Here is a 24,438-nt window from a genome sequence, read left to right on the forward strand (position 1 = left end):
ATGCAGCTCATGACAGTAGTGGCATTTTAATATTTCACTTAATAAAATCATTTTTGTTTTTCCTGACACACTCGTATCACTTAGATCCCTGCCCCAGCTGTGCTACAATTCAACATTTCAACATATCTGTTGTAATTTAAACTTTTAATAAAGTTTATGTGCATTTGTATGTAACTTTTATAATCTTTAGAGAAACAGCAGTCACAGTATTGCCAGTGTCCTCTTGACTTTAAAAATTATCTTTCCTGGTTGGGGAAATATTTGATCACCTTTTTATCACAATGTCTGCTTCTTTGCAAAGCTTTATTTTTAACAGAATAATATTCTATGCTAAAAGTAGTCATTGTTTTTAGAAAGAAAATTGTTCAGTTGCTGGTGTTTTATTATCTATAATGTTTTTCATTAAACAGAGTTGATCAAGAGCTTAATGGAAAACAGGATGAACCAAAAAGTGAACAGTAAGTTTGGCATCTAGTCCAAACACGACTGAAGAATGTGCTGGTGAAGCAATGCTCTTTTTTGCATTTATAATGCATTTATTGGCCCTGATTTTTATGTAACCTGTTACAAAATTGACTTGAGTTTTTCTTAATGGACTTTTGTATAAGGGACTGTTCACTGCTGTATTGGTTTGCAAATCTCTTGAATTTAGCTCTTAACTAGCTAATTATAATCATTTTATATTTTATATTGCTAAAAGCAAAGAACCACACTTTATATAAAGCGGTTTTTGCATTTGTTTATTGAATGATGTGTCTTCTTCAGTAAAATATTTATATGCCTAAATGGTAAAGGAAAGAGATATAATATATATTTTTATGGTTTGCGCAATATTTTTTAATGTATACCTGTCTTGTGGAAGAATATGCAGGTAAATAAGACCATGGTTTTGTAAAATGCATGTTAGAATTTTTGTGTTTTATAAATGGTTAACTACATTTCCTGGATAACTTAAAAAAATAAAGTGGCTCATAAGGCGAGGGAGGGACAGTTAAACTGGTCATGAATATCCAAAGGCCATGTACATAATCTAAATAGGTCAGTACCATCCTAAGGTTTTTTTTTATCACTTAGCCTATATTGTTCCTTAATTCAGAAGCACAAATACAAGTGCATTGCACAGTTTTTCCTTTTTAAACTTAAAGGAAGTTAAGTCAAAAAGCCATTTTTAGAACTAGAGAATTTAAGCGTCTAAGAGTTGGGGTTTGTATATATATGTATATATGGGACATTTTACCTTCTGGCCAAAAGTCAGATCTTTATAAAAATCTTAGGTTTATTCACTAATGTGAAATAAGCTGTGTCCAGGGTTTTACTCTCCTGAATTTGTATGAGTGCAGTGTAGTATTCAGAGAATGTGATGAGTTATTCACTGTCACTAGTTTTCTGTAGAAACCAGGCGCTGCTTTTTTAACTGCTCTCAATGTGGGCACTTTACCAAAATACTTCCATATCAGTTATTTGAACTTCCTAGGTGTTTGAGCTAGTCAAATATGGCGTGTTTTCACATTTCCTGTTGAATCATGTTGACAGTACTGTAAATTAAGTTATTTTGTAAGTTTTAGAGCATCATTATATAATATGCTATTTGGAATGACACACTTGATATAAGAACATAAACTCCTTGTTTAATTTGGTAAGTACCTTGACTCTACATTGAAATAAATTGTACTTATGCCCCCAAACAGAACTTAATTTACCCACAAAACCATCCTGAAACAACAGATTTATCTGATATTGTGTCATATACTTGTGTGATTTATATGTGTTTGGTAAACTTGGTGCACTCTAGACCTTCCTAGAAGGTAATTTACAAAAAAAAGAGTGTTCTAGAATAGCAAAATTGAAGTAGATGAAAGCTAAGGTTTTAAGATTCATTCTGTCCTACACTGAACACACATGGCTTTTGCCATTGCCATTTTTAGTATAAAGTTTCAACTAAAAAAGAGAATTTTGCTTTTTTGTCATCCTCAGTCAAATTTGGCATGCTAACTTAAGTCCAATTATGGGAGATGCTGGAGGATTCACAGGATGAGACGTTTCTCAGCAACCTTCTAACTTAACTTGCATCCTGAAGCTGTAGGCAGATCCTGTACTGATGTCATTACAGTGAATAAAGTCAAAACCATTATAGCTTGATCAAATGTTAGAAACACTTTGTACTGAAAAAGCAAACTAACAATAACTTAGGCATTCCTTCTGACTTTACCATATGAGGATCATGAATAAAGGATCATTGCATTTAGTTGTAATTAGAGTCTATATTTTTAGAGCGCGTTAAGTAGCCTTTTAAGTCATCATCTCGCTTAAAATGGGCTGAGCTTTTTAAATAGGTGGTTTTCCTCCACATCAAGTACCCAGTTCTTCGGTTTCAACAACACTTTACTGTTTATTAACTTTTCTTTTTACAAACATTGTTCCTAACTACAGATACGATTTGTTACAAAAGAGGTGCGTTTTCCTAAATTTTTTTTTTAAGTAGAAGTAGCCTGTATTCTATTAGAACATTAAGTTGGAAGAGTGATAACACTTTGAATATAATGAAAGGATATGCTGAGACTCACTAGATTCAAAGGATACCTGCTCTAACCTACACCTTAATGGAATCTGGTATAGGGACTTGCCTCATAATAAATGTTTCATAATTATAGAACTTAAGATCATAATTAGTAGGTTAGAAGGAAGACATGTATTAAGTTTGTTATTTGTAATTTGTAGCTATGTAATATTTTCTCCATATCATTTGATTTTTAATTTTTCACTACTGATTGAGGTGAAAGTACATGTAACTATTTTATCTTTTGCTTGAGTCATGGATCTGACTTAACTGGTTTAATTTGATGCATCTTTCACTTTTGTTGTTACATGTGGGCTCTGATTGCCTCTTTTTAGTCAAAAGTTTCTCATATAAAGTAATTTGATTGTGTTTTGCTTGGTCATATTCCTAAGTAGCACCAAGGAAAGATTCTATATTGACCTTGCAGTTTAAACTTAATAGCCTTTAACTCAGGAGGGTGGGTAATAAAAAAAACATGATTCAAAGTAGGGCCTAGTAGGTAGTTTGAAAGGAAGATAAACAAGTAAGTAAGTAAAAGGAAGAAAACTATAAAGGGGTAAAGAGTTAGCTGTTACCTAAGATGCCACTGAATGTGTCCCTGTTAAGGGAAGAACTTTATGTGGCTGCTATTGGTACCATTTCTTGTATCTAGCAGGAAAATCTGCAGACTACACACACAATATGTGAAGAGGAAACTATAGAGTGAAGGGAGAAAAGGCTGATAATACCTGTAATGAGAATTCATATTTTCCTCTGCTTTGTCCCTTCATACAGAAGCAAGTTTGAACAGAGAGGGTCAGCATTTACAGTGCTCAGATTAAAGTTTACGACTAGGTTACTTTTCATATTTCATGCTTGGTAAATTTCGTCTTGCAATGTGGACATCACTTTTTAGTAACTGCACTGAATACCGAAATTTGCTGATTGACAAGTAAATATCGGTAGCTAGAAATTCTTCAACTGCAATTCCAGAATTTAAAAAGGTTAGGGATCTCATTTTTTATAGAGATTTTTTTTTTTTTTTTTTTTTTGTAAATGACTATATAGCATTACTATTTGGCTGTTTTTATGTGTGTGCTCAGGGAATTTGAAAGTGATTTAATGCAGGAAGTGGCTTTTTAGAGTTCGTCAATTAATAATTAGCATTAGGATATATCGGGTAGAACAGGCCAGTTTCCTGATGAGATTGGTAAAGTTGTATATAAGGTCACAGTAGCTTTATGCTGCCTTTTCCCGTTATATGTGGAAAATTGCTAACATTGCTCAGTCAGAAGGGAGTAGGAGATGGGCTGAAAATAGAGATTGCTACCCCATTTTTTCGTTTTCATGCCTACATTTTTCCCATCATGTATAGATTTTTGAGAAATGGATCACAAATCTCAAAAGGATGGGATGGGTAGAGCAATTAATGTATTTATAAGTTAGACCAACTATTCTGTTAGAGTTTACCTTGTCATAGGGAACAGGGATTGTGTAATTTGAGTTGCTGGGAGAGTCAAGAATTTAGATTTGCATAGGACGATCAGCTGGTTAGGGAAGTGGGATGTTCTAAAGTACAGAAGAATTACCTTGGGAGCCTTTTACTCCCTTCTTCCCCGTCCCAAGATTCTGAATAAATTTGAGTCAGATCAGTGGTGAGCCCCATAATGTAACTTGCCTTTAAAGTTGTAAATGATAATTGAAAATAAGGTAATGTGTTGAACAGTAAGGAATGACACTAAAATTTGAAGAGAATTATTTGTTGCAGTGGTATATGATAGATTTACTTAATTTCTTATGTTTTGAGAACTACTTAAAAATGCTATGAAAAGTTCACAAAAAGCACTTAATGACAAATTAGACACCAGATAAAAATCAAGGGTTTAATCCTTTCAAATAAAGAATTATATTAAACTGTTTGCTTTAGATAGCTGTATGATCCTATCTTAAAAAAACATTCTACAAGAAGTTAAAACATTTGCATTTTGAAATTTTTGTTTTCATATTCAGTGTGGCTAAGGAGGAACTTGGAAAATAGTATCAACTACACCACTGCACTTTTTGTATATGGACTTTCTAAAGTGCCCCTGAAACATTTTATTTACATAAACCTAGCTAATAAATATTGGTGTCCCGGGCCATTGACTTGCACAGCCCTTGGGGCATCATTCAAATAGAACACAATTCAGAGTTTGTTAGATACTAACGTACTTTGATACATATTTCAAAAATTCAAATTTTTTTCCTTACCATTGGTTCACATGTTGCCATTTAGACAATGTACTATGATAATTTTACTATTCAGATTATGTTGCCTAGCCTAGTGCTGTCATTTTACAGTGTGAGAAATTAAGTTCTGATGACTGTGTGCAAGATGTTGATGTGGTCCATGTGAAAAATACTAGGGTTGTCTTGATTTACTGAAGAGATGTAATATTTTCCTTTGACTTGTTAGGAATACAGTAACTTGTGTCCTGATCTGTTGCACATCATATTTTTGCAACAATAATGAATTTAAATAAATTAATTGGAAAGTTTGTTTTTGACTCATTTTATCACATTTTTCTGTCTCCCATTGTGATGCTAAATTTTTACACTGAGTTATCTTGTAAACCTTTCAAATAGTTTTAGACTTTTACTCTTGCTTCTCTTTCTGTAATCTGGGTGCTACTTCCTATTGTTCAGGGGGGTGAGGAGTTTGCCATCCTTTAATTTTAAATATTAACTATAATCAAACTTTGTGTTTTATTGTTTAGAATTATTTTAGTTGGGAATCTAGTGATGAAATCAGTTCAGTAAGTGGTTGAAAACATGACACAAATGAGAACTTGTTTAGCTATAGACCTGCTGGGAGGTTCCACCTGATAGCAGTAGTTTTTGCATTTACTCCTTAATCACTATTCTGCTACTTCATGGTCAATAGCTGTGTACATTACTGCTGCCTTTAATCCACAGTTAGCATGCCGTTTGGGAGTATATTAACTCGAAATAGATTGAAGTATTTGCCTTGCATTAGGAACAAATACTAAATACAAATTTTCCCAAATTAAAATTCTTCATGAATCACAAACTAAAAGCTTGCTGGGCCAAATGAATTGCAGCCCTATTTTGCATGGTAAATAAATACCTGCTATAATATTTTCAGAATTTGTCTTCAGTTTACCTTTGCAAGGTCTTCAACAGTAGTAAACCTGAATACACCTCAGGCATAAAATATGACTGCCTAGCATTTTGTAATTTTGAATTTCACAATGGAGATTAATCTAAACATTATAATTCCTTTATGAATGATTTAGTAAACCTGGTGAATTACTTGAAAAGTTGGCCTGCACCACGGGTCTAACGCTTGGAAGCGGCGGCCCTACGCCCATCCTTCTCATCAAAGCCCCGCCCTCCTTCCGCAAAACTTGAATGGCGTGCCGTGGCTGGTGGTGGGCGGGGTGTCCCGGGGCCCTGCGTGATGTCACTTCCAGGTTCCGCGAGCATTTCCGGGTCATTGGCCAAGCAGTGGTTTCTGCGGCGACCGCGGAGGTGGTGCGGGCAGTAGCTACCTCCTGCTGGGCTCCTGGCTGTGCTGCTTCTGTCTGCTCCGCGGCAGGAGGCGCCTTCTCCACAGGTACGGGATGCGCTGGGCCCACGCTCCCTGTCCCCGTCCCCCAGAGCTGGGGCTACCTACGGTCGGTTGGGTGTTTTCCGAGGGTAGCGTTGAAGGCGAGGCCCTTCCCTCCCGGGGCTTGGCTAAGATCCGTTACCACCTTCGCTGCCGGATGGCCCCGTGGCCGGCACCCGGGAAGGGAAGGGAGGCGGCGGATGACGGTCGCGTCTAGTGGCGGGAGGTTGTCCGCCGGGCGCCCACTGAACGGTCCCTAGGAGGAGGGCCTGCGCCCCAGCCCAGCGCCGAATGTTTAGCCAGGATTCTTTAGCCAAAACATCCAGGGTTTTGGGGTGGGAGGTGCCGAATATCCGGGGAGCACATTCCCTAAGGGTCTCATTCTTGCGCTTGGCTTGTTTGAAGTCCACCTTCCAATTTCTTGCGAATTCCGCAAAGAACGAATTTAACTGAATGGTGTGATCTCCAAGGATGAGGACGGGAGTAACTGAGTTATTTACTGTGGAGCCTTCTTTAATTTTATAAACTGCAAAATTAAAGCACTAAATTTATACGGTTGATAGCACTTCTAAAAGATTTGAACATTTCACAAGGAATTTTTAAGAATCTTAGATCATTAAAGCAAATAATTTTTACAAACGTTTAAATAACAGCTACCTTTTACTAATTTTTATTGTGGTATAATAGACATAGTTGTTTCAACATAATGATGACTCGATATTGGTATACATTGCGAAATAATCACCACCATTGTTACAAAAAATTTTTTTCTTGTGAGGACTTTTAAGATCTACTCTCTCAGCAACTTTCAAATATGCGATACAGTATTATTAGCTGCAGTCACCATGTTGTACATTATATCCCAGGGCTTATTTTATAACTGGAAGTTTGTGCCTTTTGACAGCACCTTCCACCTTCTGTGTGTGTGTGTGTTTGTTTGTTTTAGATTCCACATAGGAGATGGTACAGTGTTTGTTTTTCTCTGTCTTATTTCTCTTAGCATAATACCCTCAAGGTTCATCCATGTTGTCGCAAGTGGCAAGGTTTTATTCTTTATTTTAGGGCTAAATAGTAAGTATTCCATCGTATACATAGCAGGGCTGCTTTATAATGTTGATAAGAAAAAAAAATTGATTCCCAGTGGAAGCCAATTGTCTGTGCCGAGTTTGCATGTACTCCCCCATGTCTGGGTTTTCTCCAGGTGCTCCAGTTTCGTCCTGCATCCCAGAGAGGTGCGTGTGAGGTAAATTGACATATCTACAATGGTCCCAGTCTGAGTGAGTGTGGGTGTGAGTGAGTGTGCCCTGCGATTGAAGGGTGTGCTGTCCTGGGTGGGCTCCCACCCTCTACCCTGTACTGCTGGGATAGGCTCCAGCCACTTGTGATCCTGAACTGGAATAAGTGGGTTAAAAAATAATGATCTTAGTTGTTTCTATTACTTTTTCTTAAATGTATGTATATAGCTCACATTTATTTTAATGGTTAATGTTAAAAATGTTTAGGGTCTTTCTTTAGAAGTGTGGTGATGTTTTTGTGACCAGAAATACACCATAAGAACTTAACTCTTGTTTGTATCAATTATATATCTGTGGTAAAATTGGTTTCGTTACAGTCCTTTCGCTTAAAGTCACAGTTTCCAAGAACCTAATGACAATGTTAAGTGAGGACTTAACTGTCTTCTACCATGTCATCTTTATCCATTCATCCCTTGATGGACAGTTAGGATGCTTCTGTATTTTAGCTATTGTAAATAATGCTGGAACAAACGTGGTGGTGTAGATATCTTAGAGTGTTTTTTGTTTTCTTCAGATAAATACCCAGAAGTGGAATTGCTGGGTCATATGGTAGTTCTGTTTTTAATTTTTTGAGGAACCTTCATACTGTTTTCTGTCTTTTTTTTTTTTTTTTCAGTAGGGTACAAATTTATTTACCCCTTGTTTATCTGGAATTATTATTATTATTATTTTATATTGGGGAACAGTGTGTTTCTCCAGGGCCCATCAGCTCCACGTCGTCGTCCTTCAGTCTAGTTATGGAGGGAGCAGCTCAGCTCGAAGTCCAATCACCCTTTTCAATCTTTAGTTGCCCCGGGGGGGAGGGGGGAGGTAGGAGGAGTGGGCACAGCCCACCATCCCATGTGGGAATTGAACTAGCAACCTTGTGTGGCACCTTGTTGAGAGCTCTCGATCTAACCAGCTGAGCCATCCGACCACCCCCACACTGTTTTCCATAGTGGCTGCACCACTTTTACCTTCTCACCAACAGTGCACAAGGCTTTCCTTTTCTCCACATCCTCGCCAACACTTATTTCTTGACATTTTGAAAATATCCATTCTAACAGGCGTGAGGTGTCGTCTCATTATGATTTTGATTTACATTTCCTGATGATTAGTGATGTTTAGCATCTTTTCATATACCAGTTGGCCATCTTTATGTCTTTGGAAAAATACTCAGATCCTCTGCCCATTTTTTAATCAAGTTGTTTGTTTTTTTGCTGTTGAGTTGTATGACTTCTTTATATATAATTATAGATATTAACTTCTTATCGGATACATGATTTGCAAATATTTTCTGCCGTGCAGTAGGCTGCCTTTTCATTTTGCTGTGCAGAAGCTCTTTAGTTTGATGTAGTCCCACTTACTTATTTTTCCTTTTGTTTCCTTTGCTTTTGGAGTCAGATCCAAAAATTCATTACCAAGACCAATGTTAAAGACCTTACCATCCATGTTTTCTTCTAGTTCTATGGTTTCAGGTCTTATATTCAAGTCTTTAATTCATTTCAAGTTACTTTTTGTGTATGGTGTAATAAGCTAGTTTGAGTTCTCTGGCATGTGACTGTCCAGTTTTCCCAGCACCATTTATTGAAGAGACTGTCCTTTCTCCATTGTATATTCTTGGCTCCTTTGTCATAGACTAATTGACTAATGTGTGGGTTTATTTCTGGGTTCTCTGTTCTGTTGAGCTTTGTGTCTTTTTTTTTTTTTAATGCCCATACCATACGGTTTTGATTGCTATAGCTTTGTAATATAGATTGAAATTAGGGAGCTGATAGCTCCAGCTCTGTTCCTTTTAAAGATTGCTTTGATCATTTGGAATCTTTTGTACTTCCTTATAAATTTTGGGATAGTTCTATTTCTGTGAAAAATACCATTGAATATTTGATAGAGATTGCACTGAATCTGTAGATTGCTTTGTATGGACTTTTTAAAATACTTTTTTTCAATTACAGTTGGCATACAATATTATGGTAGTTTCAGGTGACAACATAGTGATTAGACATTTATATAACTTAACAAAGTGATCACCCCGATAAGTCTAGTACCCATCTGACACCACACATACAGTTATTGCAATATTACTGACTATATTACCTATGCTGTACTTTATATCCCTGTGACGGTTTTTATAACTGGCATTTTGTACGTCTTAGTCTCTTCACCTTTTTCTACCATCCTCCAACCACCCTCCTGTCTGGCAACCGTCATTTTGCTGTCTGTATCTGTGAGTTTGTTTCTGTTTTGTTCGTTTGTTTGCAGATTCCACATAAAAGTGAGATCGTACGGAATTTGTCTTTTTCTGTACCACTTATTTCATTTAGTATAAAATCTTCTAATTCCGTTCATGTTGTTGCAAATGGCAAGATTTCGTTCTTTTTATGGCTAATATTCCATTGTATATGTGTACCACATCTTTACCATTTTGTCTGTTGATGGACACTTAAATTGAGGTTGCTACCATATCTTGGTTATTATAAATAAAGAATGCTGCAATACAGGTGCATAAATCTTTTCAAATTAGTGTTTTGAATTTCTCCAATTAAATATACAGAAGTGGAGTTGGTGGGTCATATATTAGATCAATTAAATTTTTTTTAAATTTTTTTGGGGGTGGAGGGTATATTAGGGAACAGTGTGTTTCTCCAGGGCCCATCAGCTCCAAGTCAAGTCGTTTTCCTTCAATCTAATTGTGGAGGGCGCAGCTCAGCTCCAGGTCGAGTCACCGTTTTCAATCTTTAGTGGCAGGGGGTGCAGCCCACTATCCCATGCGGGAATTGAACCGGCAACCTTGTTGTTGAGAGCTAACGCGCTAACCACCTAAGCCATCTGGCAGCTCAACGGCAGCTCGTCTTCAATCTAGCTATGGAGGGCACAGCTCACTGGCTCATGTGGGAATCGAACCGGCAACCCTATTTTTCAGAGCTCGCGCTCTAACCAACTGAGCCATCTGGCCACTCCCTCAATTAAATTTTCTTAACAAAAAATGTTTTCCATAGTGGCTGCATCAATTTGTGCAATCCCACCAAGAGTGCACAAGGGTTCCATTTCTCTACATCCTCACCAGCACCTGTTGTTTGTTGATTCATTGATGATAGCCATTCTGACAGGTGTGAGCTGACATCTCACTGTGGTTTTAATTTGTATTTCCCTGATGGTTAGTGATGTTTGGGCATCTTTTCATATTTCTATTGGTCATCTGTATGTCCTCTTTGGAGAAATGTCTATTTAAATCCTCTGCCCATTTTTTTTTATCGGATTATTTGTTTTGTTGATGTTAAGTTGTATGAATTTCTTATATGTTTTGGATATTAAGCCCTTATTGGATGTATCATTGGCGAATATCTTCTCCCATTTACATAGGAAGTCGTCTCCCATTCCGTAGGAAACCATCTGTTGATAGTTTCCTTTGCTATGCAAACATTTTTTAGTTTGACATAGTCCCAATTTGTTTATTTTTTCTTTTGTTTCCCTTGTCCAAGATATATCAGAAAAAAATATTACTAAAAGAAATGTCAGAGAGTTTACTGCCTTGTTTTTTTCTAGGAGTTTTGTGGTTTCAGGTCTTACATCTAAGTCTTTTAATACATTTTGAGTTTATTCTTGTATATGGTTAAAGAAGGTGGTCCAGTTTCATTTTTTTGCGTGTATCTGTCCAGTTTTCTGAGCACCATTTATTGAAGAGACTGTCTTTACCCCTATTATATATCCTTGCCTCCCAATATGGATTAATTATCCATATATGTGTGGGTTTATTTCTGGGTTCTCTGTTGTGTGTCTGTTTTCATGCCAGTGCCATGCTCTTTTCATTACTATAGACTTGTAGTACGAGGTCTGACAATTAAATTCGTGAACTCGTGCTAGAAAAAGTGCTCCATATCTCATTGTTGAATATCACCATGGTAACATTCAAAGTACTCCTCTTGGGAAGCTATGTACCGACGCCAGCCCCTAGTCCACCATTCAAAGCAATTTTGGAACTTTTTCTGTAATGGCTGTCAGCTGTCACTGTACTACCCTAGATATCCTGAATGTTCAAAATGTCTTCCTTTCAATATTTTCTTTATCTTGGGATAAAGAAAGAAGTCACAGGGGCCAGATCAGGGGAGTAAGGAGGGTGTTCCAATACAGTTATTTGTTTACTGGCAAAAAAGTCAGTGCTGTGTGAGCTTGTGCATTGTCGTGATGCAAGAGCCAAGAATTGTTGGTGAAAAGTTCAGGTCGTCTAATTTTTTTCATGCAGCCTTTTCAGCACTTCCAAATAGTAAACTTGGTTAACTGTTTGTCCAGTTGTTACAAATTTATAATGAATAACCCCTCTGATACCAAAAAAGGTAAACAACGTGATTGCAACACATTCACAAAGTGAATTGTCAGACCTCATATAGTTTGGTATCTGGTAGCATGATACCTCCAACTTTGTTCCTCTTAAGATTGTTTTTGCTATTAAGGGGTCTTTTGTGGCTCCACATAAAATTTAGGATTATTTGTTCCAGTGTGAAAAATGTCATTGGTATTTTCATAGGGATTGCATTGGATCTGTAGATTATTTTGGGTGGTATGAACATTTTAACGAAATTAATTCTTCCTTTTCCTGAGCACAATATATGCATCCATTTATTTCTATCTTCAGTTTCTTTTTTCAGTGTCTTACAGTTTTCTGAGTATAGGTCTTTTATCTCCTTGGTTAAATTTATTCCTAGGTATTTTTTTCCTTTTGATGCAATTGTAAATGGGATTGTTTTCTTAATTTTTCTTTCTGATAGTTCAGTATTTGTGTATAAAAATGCCACTGATTTCTGAATATTAATTTTGTATCCAGTTACTTTACTGAATTCATTTATTCTAATTATTTTTGGGGGAATACTTTAGAGTTCTCTATAGTATCATGTCATCTGTAAATAATGACTGTTTTACTTCTTTCCAATTCAGATGCCTTTAATTTTCTATTTTCTGTGGCTAGGACTTCCAATACTATGTTGAATAAAAGTGGTGAAAGTGGACATCTTTGTCTTGTTCTTCATCTTAAAGAAAAAGCTTTCAGCTTTTCACTGTTGAGTATGATGTTAGCTGTGGGTTTGTCATGTATGGCCTTTATGTGTTGAGGTATGTTCCCTCTATCCCCTTTGGTGAGAGTTATTATCATAAAGAGGTATTGATTTTGTCAAGTGTTTATTTCTGCATCTATTGATATGATCATGTGGTTTTTATCCTTTATGTAGTGTATCGTGTTAATTGATTTGCAGACATTGAACTAGCCTTGCATAATGGGAATAAATCCCACTTGATTGTGGTGTATGGTCTTTCTCATGTATTGCTGAATTCGATTTGCTAATATTTTGTTGAGGGATTTTGCATCTATGTTCATCAGGGATATTGGCCTATAATTTTCTTTTTTTGTAGAGTCTTTGTCTGGTTTTGGTATCGGGTAGTATAGACATTTTAACAATCCATAAGAATGGAACATCTTTTCATTTATTTGTGTCTTCAATTTCTATCATCAGTGTTTTATAGTTTTCAGTGTACAGGTCTTTCACCACCTTGATTAAATTTATTCCTAGATATTTTATTCTTTCTGATGCAATTGTAAATAGAATTTTCTTAAATTATCTTGCTGATAGTTTGTTAACTTATAGCTATTATAGGTCACTCTTAGACTTTTGTCATAACACCAGATTCTGTACTCCTACATTTTCACGTTTATATCTCCCTATTGGGACCTCTCCTTGCCCTTTTTAACCTCCCTCCCCACTCACACACATTAAATTTACTGATTTTTTGGCCTTCATTTATTGAACAAATATTTATTTGTTTCCTATTATGTGTCAGTTACTGTTTGTTCTTGATGCCTGGTTTACTTACAGATTTATAAGTAAATTATATAATATGTTAGAAGGTGATGGTGCCATCAGTAAACATAGCAAGATAAGGGGGATTGGGAAATTCCAGAGTGGAGGCTGGAGTTTGTATTTCAAATACGGCAGTCAATTTAGGTCTGATTACATACGTGCTTTACTCAACGGAATTAAGAGAACCAAGTGAATATTTGGGGGAAGAATATTCCAGGTAGAAAGAACAGCATTTTCAAAGGCTTCCATAGGCTGGAACATGCCTGTCATGGCTTAAGCATAACAAGGAAGCCAATGTGTCTGGAGAAGGGCAAGAGCAAGGGAGAGATGGTAGATAAATTCAGAGGGATAGTAGGTAGATTCTAAGGACTAGTGAAATGGAAGCCATGGGAAGTTGTGAGCAGAGAAGGGTTATGTTCTAACCTGTTTTAAAAAATCACCTGGCTGCTGAGTTGGGATTAGAGTGTAGGGGGCAAGCATGGAAGGAAGGAAACCAGTTGGGAAGCTTTTTCAATAACCCAAATGACAGATGGTAGAGGCACAGATGAGGGTGCTAGCAATGGAAACGGTGAGAAATGGTTGGATTCTGAATGCATTTTGAAGGTAGAGTTTACAGGATTTGCTAGGGATTGGATGTGGATGTGAGATTGGGAGTATGGGGGATAACTTCAAAGGTTTTTGCCTAAGCCCATAGAAGTATAGAGTTATATCAACCGAGATGGGAAAGACAACAAGTAGAGATGTTGAGTAGGCCTTTGGATCCAGGAGTGAGTTCAGGGGAGAGGTCTGTGCTGGTATATGAAGTTGGGAGTCACAGCAATGATATTTAAAGCCATGAGACTAAATGTTACCACCAAGGAATGAGCATGGACAGAAAGCAGCAGAGAACCAAGGATGATGTCTTGTGACATTAAAAGTTCAGGGAGAAGAGGGTCAACCAACAAACAATATTGAGAAGAATGAACCAGTGAGTTTAAGAGAACAACCCAAAAAGTGTGGTTTCCCGCAAGCTAAACCAAGTCTTTATCAAAGAAGAGGGAGTAATCCCTGTGTCAAATGCTTAAATCTGGTGAAGACTGAGAACTGAGGATTAGTTTTACCAATTGATGTCTGTCACCATCTGTTTCATTTGAGTGCAGGAGGCAAAAGCCTATAAGGAGTGAGTTTAAGAGAAAAATAGGAGAAAAGGAATGAGAGACAGTGAGAACAGACAACTCTTCCAAGTTTTGTTGCAAAGAGGAACAGAAATAAGAGTAGCTGGTGAAGGAAGTGGATTGAGACTTTTTTTAAAAAAGATGGGAGAAGTACCCACCTATTTGCTGATGGCAATGATTGATAGAGATGGGAAATTTGATGGTGAGGGAGAGAAGGACTAATTGTATTGTTGGAACAATATCCTTGAGTGGACTAGAGGGGATAGGACCTGACATACAGGTAGGTATTTAGGTAACAGCATGGATAGTTCAACTGTTAATGACAGACATGTAGGCAAAGTATATGGGTACAGAAACTATAGGTCGTTAGATGTGATTTTGAGAGTCTGGAAGTTTTCATTGCTTCAGTTTCCTCAGTAAAGTAGAAATCTTTGTATTGCATTCAGATACCTTTATAATATTTGATATTAGCATTTTGAAATACCACAAAGTTATTTGTTCAGACTAATTTATTGAATACATACTGCATACGAGGCATTATTCTAAATGGTAAACATATAACTTCATGGAAAATCTGTTGTAGTGGATGGAAACAGAATAAGCACATACACGTCACCTTCAATTAATGATTTGAATGAGAATAAAAAAGTGTAAGGGGGAAGGGAGAGCGTTCTTTTGTATAAATTGGTCACAGAAGTCCTTTCTGATGAAGCGACCAACTTATACCAGGGAACGCTCTCCGTTCCCCCTTACGCTTCTTCATTCTCATTCATGTCATTAACTGAAGTTGACGTATATGTGCTTATTCTGTTTCCATCCACTACAACAGATTTTCCATGAAGTTATATATTTATATTTGAGCAGAGATCTGAATCAAATGAGGAAGTGAACCATGCAGGTATCTGAGAAGGACACAGCCTGAAAAGGAACAGCCATTGTAAAGGTTCTAAAGCAAGAATTCTTACCATGTTGAAGAGCAAGGGCCCATTGGGGAGCGAGTGAGGGAGTAAGTGGAAGCAGAGAAGTTCGGAGAGTTAAGTCGGAGACCCAGATCTTACAGGCCTTGCAACCAGTAGAAGGACTTTTTTATTCTGAGATGGGATACTGGTCATGGGGGTTTTGAATAAATGAGTGATGTGGTTTATGTTTTAAAAAGCTTGGTGTAGCTGCTCTGCGGGGTGTGGGTAGGGTGGGATAGGCAAGAGTAGAAACTGGGCTGTCACAGTACTCTTAGTGACACATAATGATGACTTCTAGTAGCGGAGAAGGTAAAAGTTGTCAGATTCTGGCTCTGTTTAGAAGGAAGAGCTAAAAGGATTGGCTAACAAATTTGATGCCTAGTGAGAGAAGTTAATGTTGACTATTAAGGTTTCTGGGCTGTCTTACTGTAAGACTGGATTTGCTGTTTAGTGAGGTGGGCAAACTCAGGGCAGAAAAGGTTCAGAGGGGCACTATGAGGAATTTGGTTTTGGCAAATTTAATTTGAGCTGTCTACTTGATAATTCCATTCAGTAGCAAGTAGGCAATTGTATATATGGCACCAAGGGGAGAAGTCAGGACCGGAAGGAATTGGAGAGTCGTCAGCAGGTAGATAGTATTCAAAGCATAAGCCAAGATGAGATGACTAAGGGAGTAAAGAAAGCATACGGAGAAGACGTGCTAGAAGCCTTAAAGTAGTTAGAAGTCGGGGTGCTGAGGAGGAACCCACAAAAGAAAACTAGAAATACACAGTAGTGGTGTCCAGTGAGGTGGAAGGAGAGAACTGAGTGTGGGGTCCCAAAAGCCAAAGAAAAGGCTTCAAGAAGGCAGGAACGATCTAGTGTATCAAAAACTCACACGGTGCGTAATGTGAAGACTAACAACTGACCATTATTTTTGCTTAGTGTTACCTGATGATTACTCCTTGACTATATCTCCTCTGTTCATCTCCATACTGAAAGTTCCATGAGGTCGGGGTCTTATACTTGACATGCAGTAGAAGCTCAGTAAATATTTGTTGAATCTGTACTTCTGGCACGCTCATCCCTCATCTCTTTCTAATCTTGTGCTCATGTACATTTCTTCATATGGCTGCCAGTTGTCTGACCTTTCCTGCCAGGAATGCTTCAGGGGCTCCCCATTACCTGCACTATAAAACCCTGTACCTCTCCTGATGGAACAAATCCAACCGCCATCTTTTTCAGCTTCATCTCGTACCACTTGCTATTTGTACTTACACCCTAATAATGCAGGACAATTTGTATTTCTCTTCACAAACTATTTGGTTTTCCTCCCTTGCTTGGCTAAAGTCTAGCTTGAAGAATCAGGAAGCTTTTGTGAGTCAACTCAATCTATCCACAGTCACCTCCGTAGTGTACTGTATTCCTCTGTCACAGTTTATTTATTCTCTATTGAATTTAAATTTTTTGTATGTCTGTGACCTTCCCTAGAGTATAACTTTTAGGGTCAGGAGTGTATTTTTATTCACCTTCCTCTCCCTGGTACCTATCACAGTGCTATCTTCTTGGTAGGCACTCTATAAATACCGAATTTTAAGGAAAATGATGGGGAAGTCATGTAAATTTGAGCTGAAGATTGTCTGAATCAGTTACTTGACAGTAAGTAGAAAGGAATGGTACATGGTAAATTCTACGCTAGGTCATAATACAAACTTTTGAAAGAAACGGTAAAGATGTACATTTTAATAAATACAGAGGGTACCGAAAAATGTATACACATTTTAAGAAAGGAAAACTGTATTAAAAAATTGTAATACTCAGTATATACTGCTAACAAAAGATGAATACAAGTCACATTTGACTTCTGCAATTACAAGAGGTGCTCAAAGTGGTTACCAGCAGCGTCCAGACACTTCTGATTACGGCGAACTACTGCTTCAGCAACGTTGACCAAAGTGTCCACTTATATACATTTTTTTGGCACCTTCAGTTTGTCTATACTTTGTATAAAGGACTATAAATGCCTATGTCAAAATAACAAAAATTCATTAGAAAATCATTTTTAACTATTCCTTGTGATTCTAAAATTATATAGTAATTTGCAATTACTAAGAGTTCTGATAGTATATGAGAATATATGAATATTAGAATATAAAGAATTGTGAAGTAGAGTTTCATACATGTTTTATAATGCTTTCTTTTTTAATACTTTTATATTAAATTTTTAGGAGATCAATGCAAGACTGAGTAAGAAAAAAAAAACAATTTCTTCCTTCTAAGCCATGGCATATCAATTATACAGAAATACCACTTTGGGAAACAGTCTTCAGGAAAGCCTCGATGAGCTCATACAGGTATGAGACTAAAAGTCAACATTTTTATTTAAAATGGGTCTATCATAATTCTGTTACCATGTTTCCCCGAAAATAAGACCTAGCCAGACCATCAGCTCTAATGCGTCTTTTGGAGCAAAAATTAATATAAGACCCAGTATTGTATTGTATTACATTACATTATATTATATATTATGTAAGACTCAGTCTTATATTAAAATAAGACTAGGTCTTATATTAATTTTTGCTTCAAAAGATGCATTAGAGCTGATGGTCTAGCTAGGTCTTATTTTCGGGGAAACACGGTATATCTATTATCCCAGGCAAAGAGGTTAAATATCTTAGACTGTTTGACCCAGTAAGTCAGTATTTAGATTAATAATCTCTAATTCCTGTGCATCATACCAGTCTGACTATGGGGCATATAATATAATGATTGAATGATATAGTTGAATATATCTAAATTTTCAAAGATTTTTGTTAAAGGTTAGAGTGTTGGTTTTCTCCTCATTTACAAGAAATGTAGCTTTAAGATAATTTTGAACAATTTAATAGTCGAGATTTCAGAATTTATATTTCAATTTTAGGACAATTAACCTTTTTATATGAACCTCTCTCATCTAAGAAGTATTTCCATTTGTTTTCATATATTTAATGAGCTTCAATAAGATGTATTAGATTTTTAAAAATACATTATTGGTCCTGTTTTTTATTTAAAAGAAACTTGGTTTCTTTAATTTATTAAACACCTCTTTCCAAACACTGTGAAGGAATGATAGAGTTCTGTCCTGATAATGTAATATCACTTCATGTTTTCTTTTTAAAATTATGTTTGTGTCAACATATTGCAAGAAAATATTATGTTTGTGTCAACATATTGCTTCTTAATTGTCAGTTATGGCAAAGGAGAATAAGAAATTCTAGTTTAGAGGCTCTGGTTAGCCTCAGTTAAATTTTTGATAATTCATATTTTTGTTTATTTTGTCTTTAATGCTCTTCTGATTTATGACCCTTACTTTTCCTCAGTCTCAACAGATCACCCCCCAACTTGCCCTTCAAGTTCTACTTCAGTTTGATAAGGCTATAAATTCAGCATTGGCTCAGAGGGTCAGGAACAGAGTCAATTTCAGGGTAAGGAAATTTTCCTAAATCTAGAATCCTGCACCAATGGTTGTTATGACAGTGTTTTTTTAGGACCCCTACATATTTGTTAGTCATAAAGGAACAGATGGCTTTAATCAAATTTTGGAACATATTTTATAATAACTAAATTATACTTTACTTTTAAATGACATAGATACTAAGATATAGAGTTTTTTTAGGTTTTGGTTCCATTGTATTATAAATCAGCCTCTGTATGTTTGGTTACCTTCCCTGAAGAATTACTGAAATTTCAAACGCCTGAAACGCAGATTTGCAGGTAAGTGACAGAGTAATCACTAAGGTTCAGTTATGTTTTTCAAACTTTGAGCTTCACGCATTCCAAGAAAGCAGAGTTCTCTCTAGAAACTTCATTTTGTTCCCCTCCCCATTACTCTTAGATAACATGGCTTATAAATGCCTGAACTTGTGGTAGATAGCAGTCTGTTCTGGTAACTAGGTTTTATTCGAGTCATTTATGTTTTGAACAGTAATCCCCATCTAAACCAAATTATCTTTCTCAATTTGATGGTAAATTCAGATTAATAAAGGCCCATTGAAAGAATCATGATGATTTACCACATTATGATACTTTTAAAATCATTTAGTATATAGTGATTTTTGGTTATTATGTTTAATATTTATGCTTATTTTATGATTATGCATAGCTATAAAGTAGAAATTAAAAGTTTAAAAATATTTGAAAATCAATATATAAAAAGAACATACAGCTTAATTTTCATGTAAGAGAACCTCAGTGTTTGCGGTTTTGGTTTTTTGTGTGATGAAAAACACAAAAGAAAATTTTGTTTATTCGGCAAACATTTATTTCAGTTCCTGTTACATACCAGGCATTGTTCTGGATATTGGGTATACAGAGAGGAACAAGATAGACAAAGCCCCATTTAACTTACACTGCATGTATTTTATATTCATATAAATAAGTCTCTTACCAGTTTCCTATGCCTAAACATCTGGAGTAAAGTGTGTCTTTAAAACTGTAAAATTGTATCAGTGGACTTTTAACAGTAATGATTTAAGCAAAATTAGTTTGTGTTTACTTGTTTATGATCTCCCCTGTTAACCTAAGCTCATTGAGGCAGGATCATATTTGTATTGCTTACCACTGTGTCCTCATTAAATTCATTCATTCATAGCTATAATAGTTTCCCTGATTGTTTTTACTTGATAGAACATTTAGCTAAAATGTAGTTTACACTAGTACAAGCAACACTTGCAAGGAACATTTTTGTGCCGGTGCTTTGATGCTGAATTGAAGGTTTTAGGCTTATAAATATCTTGTTGAATACTAAATTTCATATGTGAATATGTGTGGGCCTGTGTGTGTATCTCAGGTTTTGATTGTATTCTGTCAGTGTCCATACTTGCACTCTTAATGTTCAAGGATATATTCCTGCTCCTTAAGGAAAAAACTTGAAGAATTTCAGTTACACATGACTTTATACATAGTATTACATAGTTATACATAGTTATACATAGTATTGTAGTCTTAGTGGCTAACACAGTAATTCACCAGAGCTACGTCATAGGACTAAAATTAATGTTTGTAGGAAATCACTGCTTTTGTGCAACTGCAGAAAATTAACGTACACAATAACATGTTTTTTTAATATGTGTTTACATAAAAATTCAAATGAACTTTCATAAGTTAGCCACATGAGGGCAGTAGATATTCAGCTTTCTTCAAATTTCAGGTAATTTGCAGACTCCTACAGTGCTAAAAATTGTCTGCTAACTAAAAACTTTTAACTCTTCCCTTAGCAAGCTTATCTAGGGATTTTTTTTTCCCGTTAGGATGAAAATTAAGGAAAATCTGAAATAAGCTAAGTATTAATCATACTATTTTAAGAATTATGTATTTGAGTTCTCTTAAATTGCTTTGAAGAAAAGTGTGAGGAAAAAATGACTTCATGTTATGTCTAAATGTTTTGTTTTAAAGGGCTCTCTAAATACGTACAGATTCTGCGATAATGTGTGGACTTTTGTATTGAATGATGTTGAATTCAGAGAGGTGACAGAACTTATTAAAGTGGATAAAGTGAAAATTGTAGCCTGTGATGGTAAAAGTAAGTGTTCACCTAATCACTGTGAAAGCATAGCCACTTGAAATCTTGTTTTTATGCATCTTTAGAAAATTTTCATCTGAAATTAAGATGGAAAATAGCCAATGATCCACTCCCAGACAGAGACCTGGATTCTATCTCAACTAGATTCTGACTTCTAGATCTCAAACAGGCCACTTACTGAGTTTAGTATAAATATTTCATATGACACATGGACTACTTCCACAGATAGAATTTGTCGGGCTGGGAGTGGATTTTAGCTGCAAATTTGGAGTGTTTATCAGTCTTTTTCACAACCATCTTTTTCTTTAAGGAAGTATTTAATTTTGACAATTTGTCCTATGATTTCTGGAGACCTATATATTTTATATTTAAAAAGTAATTACTTAAGGTTTTAATTAACCATAAGAACCGTATCAGTCATAAGAGTAAATATTTGTTCCTCTAATCTGTTATGCCCCATACAGGTGTATTTTCCACAACACACCGAGGAACTTTTTCAGGTCCTTAAATGTTTCAAAAACTATACTATGATTATTTACATTCTTAAATATTAGATTGATGCAAAGGTAACTGTGGTTTTGCAGTTTAACCTTTTAAACCGCAATTACTTTTGCACCAACCTAATAGTAAACATGTACTTACTTTATGATCTGAACCATTTGAATTTAAAGCAGCTGTTTCTGAAATTAAATAGAGAGGACTGTCACTGTCAAGGAAGGGGAGTTTTGAAAAGCAAGAGAAAGAGAAATGTAGAAAGTAATACCCTACATTTCTCAGGTTGAGGGTTGAAGTTTTTTTGTTCTGTACACTTTGGGTTTCAAAAGAAATAATCTAATCACTGAAAAAAATGTAGAAAAGAAAAACATTTGTAACAACATTTGGAGATAATATTTCACTATTAATGTTTTGTTGTATAACCTAGTCTATACTTATGTACATATTTTTGCATTAACATGTATGCACATACATACATTTGCAAATACCAATTTTCACACATAAGTCATTATTCTCTTAAACCTGACTTTTATAAAGAAATAGTCTCTTCCAGATGTCAGAAAGTCTCTGAAACTAGCAATGTTACAATTACTTGTACCTTTCAGAGGGTTAACTGATCCTTCTAAGAACTTTAAAAACATAGATGACTTTTTAATATAGTCATCAAATACTCAGATCTTTTTTGTCATTCAGCAAGGAACAATGTTACTTTATAGTTCCTGGATCAGAAGATAACTTTTCTATTTCAGATAATGTATACTTTTGTCTATAGTTTTCTTATAATTTAGGTTAATAGCATCTTCATAATCATAACCCTAAGGTTTTTAAGTTTTTACTAGACCTCTATCAAAATAAGTTAATGATGTAGCCCAATACTGTCCAGTAAAACTTGTATTAATGGAAATGTTCATTGCGTGCAATTTCCAATAGCCACTTAAGGCTATTAAGCATTTGAAATGTGTCAGGGCAGCTGAGAAATTTAATGTTTTAATTTTTATATAATTTTATTAACTTTAATCAATTTAAATAGCCACATGTGGCTAGCCCAGTGCCTACCATATTGAACAGCACAGATGTCGAGTAGTAGTGTCATTTTTAATCATTTGAAACATAACTAAGAACCAAAATGTCAGTAAAGAAGGCCTCTGAGTAAACTTAAATAACATGTGTTTTTACTTACAGGAGCTCCTGTCTTAGATATACACTCCTTAGAGTGTATATTACTCTTACTTAAAGATACAAGTTATGTTTTTGGGAACTTAGTAGATGAAAGGTAGCAAATCAGCCTTACCTGTTGCGATGGTTTCTGAGGAGCTTGCCCCACTTAACAGCACAGTGTAGTAGTTTTCAAAGAAAAAGTTGAGTGTTCAAGAGAAGCTTAGATTGTGTACCATGTACTCTATGTCGGCAGAAAAGAATACAATCGTAGAAAGTTTTCTTTCCAAAATGAAAACGTAAATGGTTTGGCATTTAGAGTAGAAGTTTAAGTAATTAAGAAAATATCATTCTTTTAACCAGATATAAATGCAGTGCTACTATGAAATAAGCCCATTTGAGTTGCAGAGAAAGAATGATAGTAACTAGAATTTCGGTCTGTTTCTCACTAGGATTTAAGTACAATTTTCTTCTGATTATGTTATAGTCCTTTGTGGTTTAAAATTTTAGGACAGTAAAGGATCTAAAAAAAAATAGGTTGTTAGCAATTATATAAACCAAATGTAATATAACATGGTTTTTCTCTGGGATAATATGGAGAGCTAAGCATTAATCGTTTTACCTCTGCCTTAAAAGGAAAGTTAAGTTCTTAAGGTGTTTCCATGGTCAGCTTCCCTCTTTGACTTTGCTTCCTCTTCTTCCCCACCCCTCAAACTATCAGCACTATTACTTCCTATTTTATTTTAAGATATTAAAATATTTGAATTTAAAAGTAAGTTGCTCACTGAATTTACTTTTTCTCTTCTTTGTTTCTTAGATACTGGCTCCAATACTACAGAATGAATAGAAAAATGGCTTTTTTTATGCCGTCTTCTGTTATTATTCATCACTTTTTAAAGAGAAGCATAGAAGAGACTTTTTTTTATTTATTCTAGGACAGCAAAAATGACTACACTGTGCTATATTATCAGAGAATCCAGTAGAAAGAAGCTTATAACTCTAGCCTCTTACATTACCTTTATTATACAGCATGAAGAAACAGAACTTTTTTTAATGACAAATCAAATGTTGTTGCCTTCCTAATAACATTCTTTAATAAACTCATTTTAAAACTCAGCATGGGTAATAACTGGTAGAGCTATTAAGCTAGCAATATGAAGATACTAGATAAGCATTTTGAAAAGGCACCATGTTATTTGCAAAGGAAATTATAAAATACATTCATTTCAGTAAAGTCAGTTTTATCAATTGTAACAGGTGAAGGCATCAGCAGGGGCAAAACCAAATTCTAGATTGAAATTTTACTTAGAAAAATCCTTTTTAAAAGTATAAAACCAAGTATAATAATCATCAGTATAAAAAACCTACTAAGTACAACTGAATTAGGAAAAGTTAGACGATATTTAGACAGCTTCCATAGTCAAAACAAAACCAAAAACCCTATTTCCAACAACAAAGTAGTCTCCATGTAAATTATTTCTTGAACTGACCATATTGGTCAAGTTTTATACATTATTTTTTAATGGGGAAGGGGAACAGGACTTCATTGGGGAACAGTGTGTATTTCCAGGACTTTTTGTTGGGGAACACAGTAAGTCTTTTTCTCAGGATTCACCAGCTCCAGGTCCAGTCACCGTTGTTAGTTGCAGGGGGCACAGCTCACCATCCCCTGTGGCAGTCGAATTGGCAACCTTGTGGTGCCCCCACCATCCCTTGCGGGAGTCGAACCGGCAGCCTTGTGGTTGAGAGCCCGCTTTCCAACCAAATGAGCCATCCAGGAGTTCGGCAGCACCTCAGCTCAAGGTGCCATGTTCAGTCTTAGTTGCAGGGGGCGCAGCCCACCATCCCCTGCGGGAGTCGAATTGGC

General features: G+C 35.8%; 2 protein-coding genes across 5 annotated transcripts in view; both read left to right on the forward strand.

The window, feature by feature from the left end:
• The window catches only part of BNIP2 (BCL2 interacting protein 2), a 37,301-nt gene extending 19,688 nt beyond the window's left edge, over positions 1-17,613 (forward strand). For all 4 annotated transcript variants that reach the window (XM_033107549.1, XM_033107551.1, XM_033107552.1 and 1 more), the window contains 2 exons: positions 411-6,152; positions 17,590-17,613. In XM_033107549.1, coding sequence (XP_032963440.1) covers positions 411-462 — 52 coding nt within the window. In that variant the 3' untranslated portion in view covers positions 463-6,152; positions 17,590-17,613. The remainder of the gene's footprint in view (positions 1-410; positions 6,153-17,589) is intronic.
• On the forward strand, positions 6,017-23,687 carry GTF2A2 (general transcription factor IIA subunit 2). The gene is made up of 5 exons (XM_033107553.1): positions 6,017-6,152; positions 17,590-17,715; positions 18,721-18,825; positions 20,795-20,921; positions 23,389-23,687. Exons 2-5 carry the CDS (start codon positions 17,644-17,646, stop codon positions 23,412-23,414), a joined length of 330 nt encoding a protein of 109 aa, XP_032963444.1. The 5' UTR covers positions 6,017-6,152; positions 17,590-17,643; the 3' UTR covers positions 23,415-23,687.
• Positions 23,688-24,438: the final 751 nt, after the last annotated feature.

This window comes from Rhinolophus ferrumequinum, chromosome 6 (assembly GCF_004115265.2).
Source record: "Rhinolophus ferrumequinum isolate MPI-CBG mRhiFer1 chromosome 6, mRhiFer1_v1.p, whole genome shotgun sequence".
NCBI classification, from domain to species: Eukaryota; Metazoa; Chordata; class Mammalia; order Chiroptera; family Rhinolophidae; genus Rhinolophus; species Rhinolophus ferrumequinum.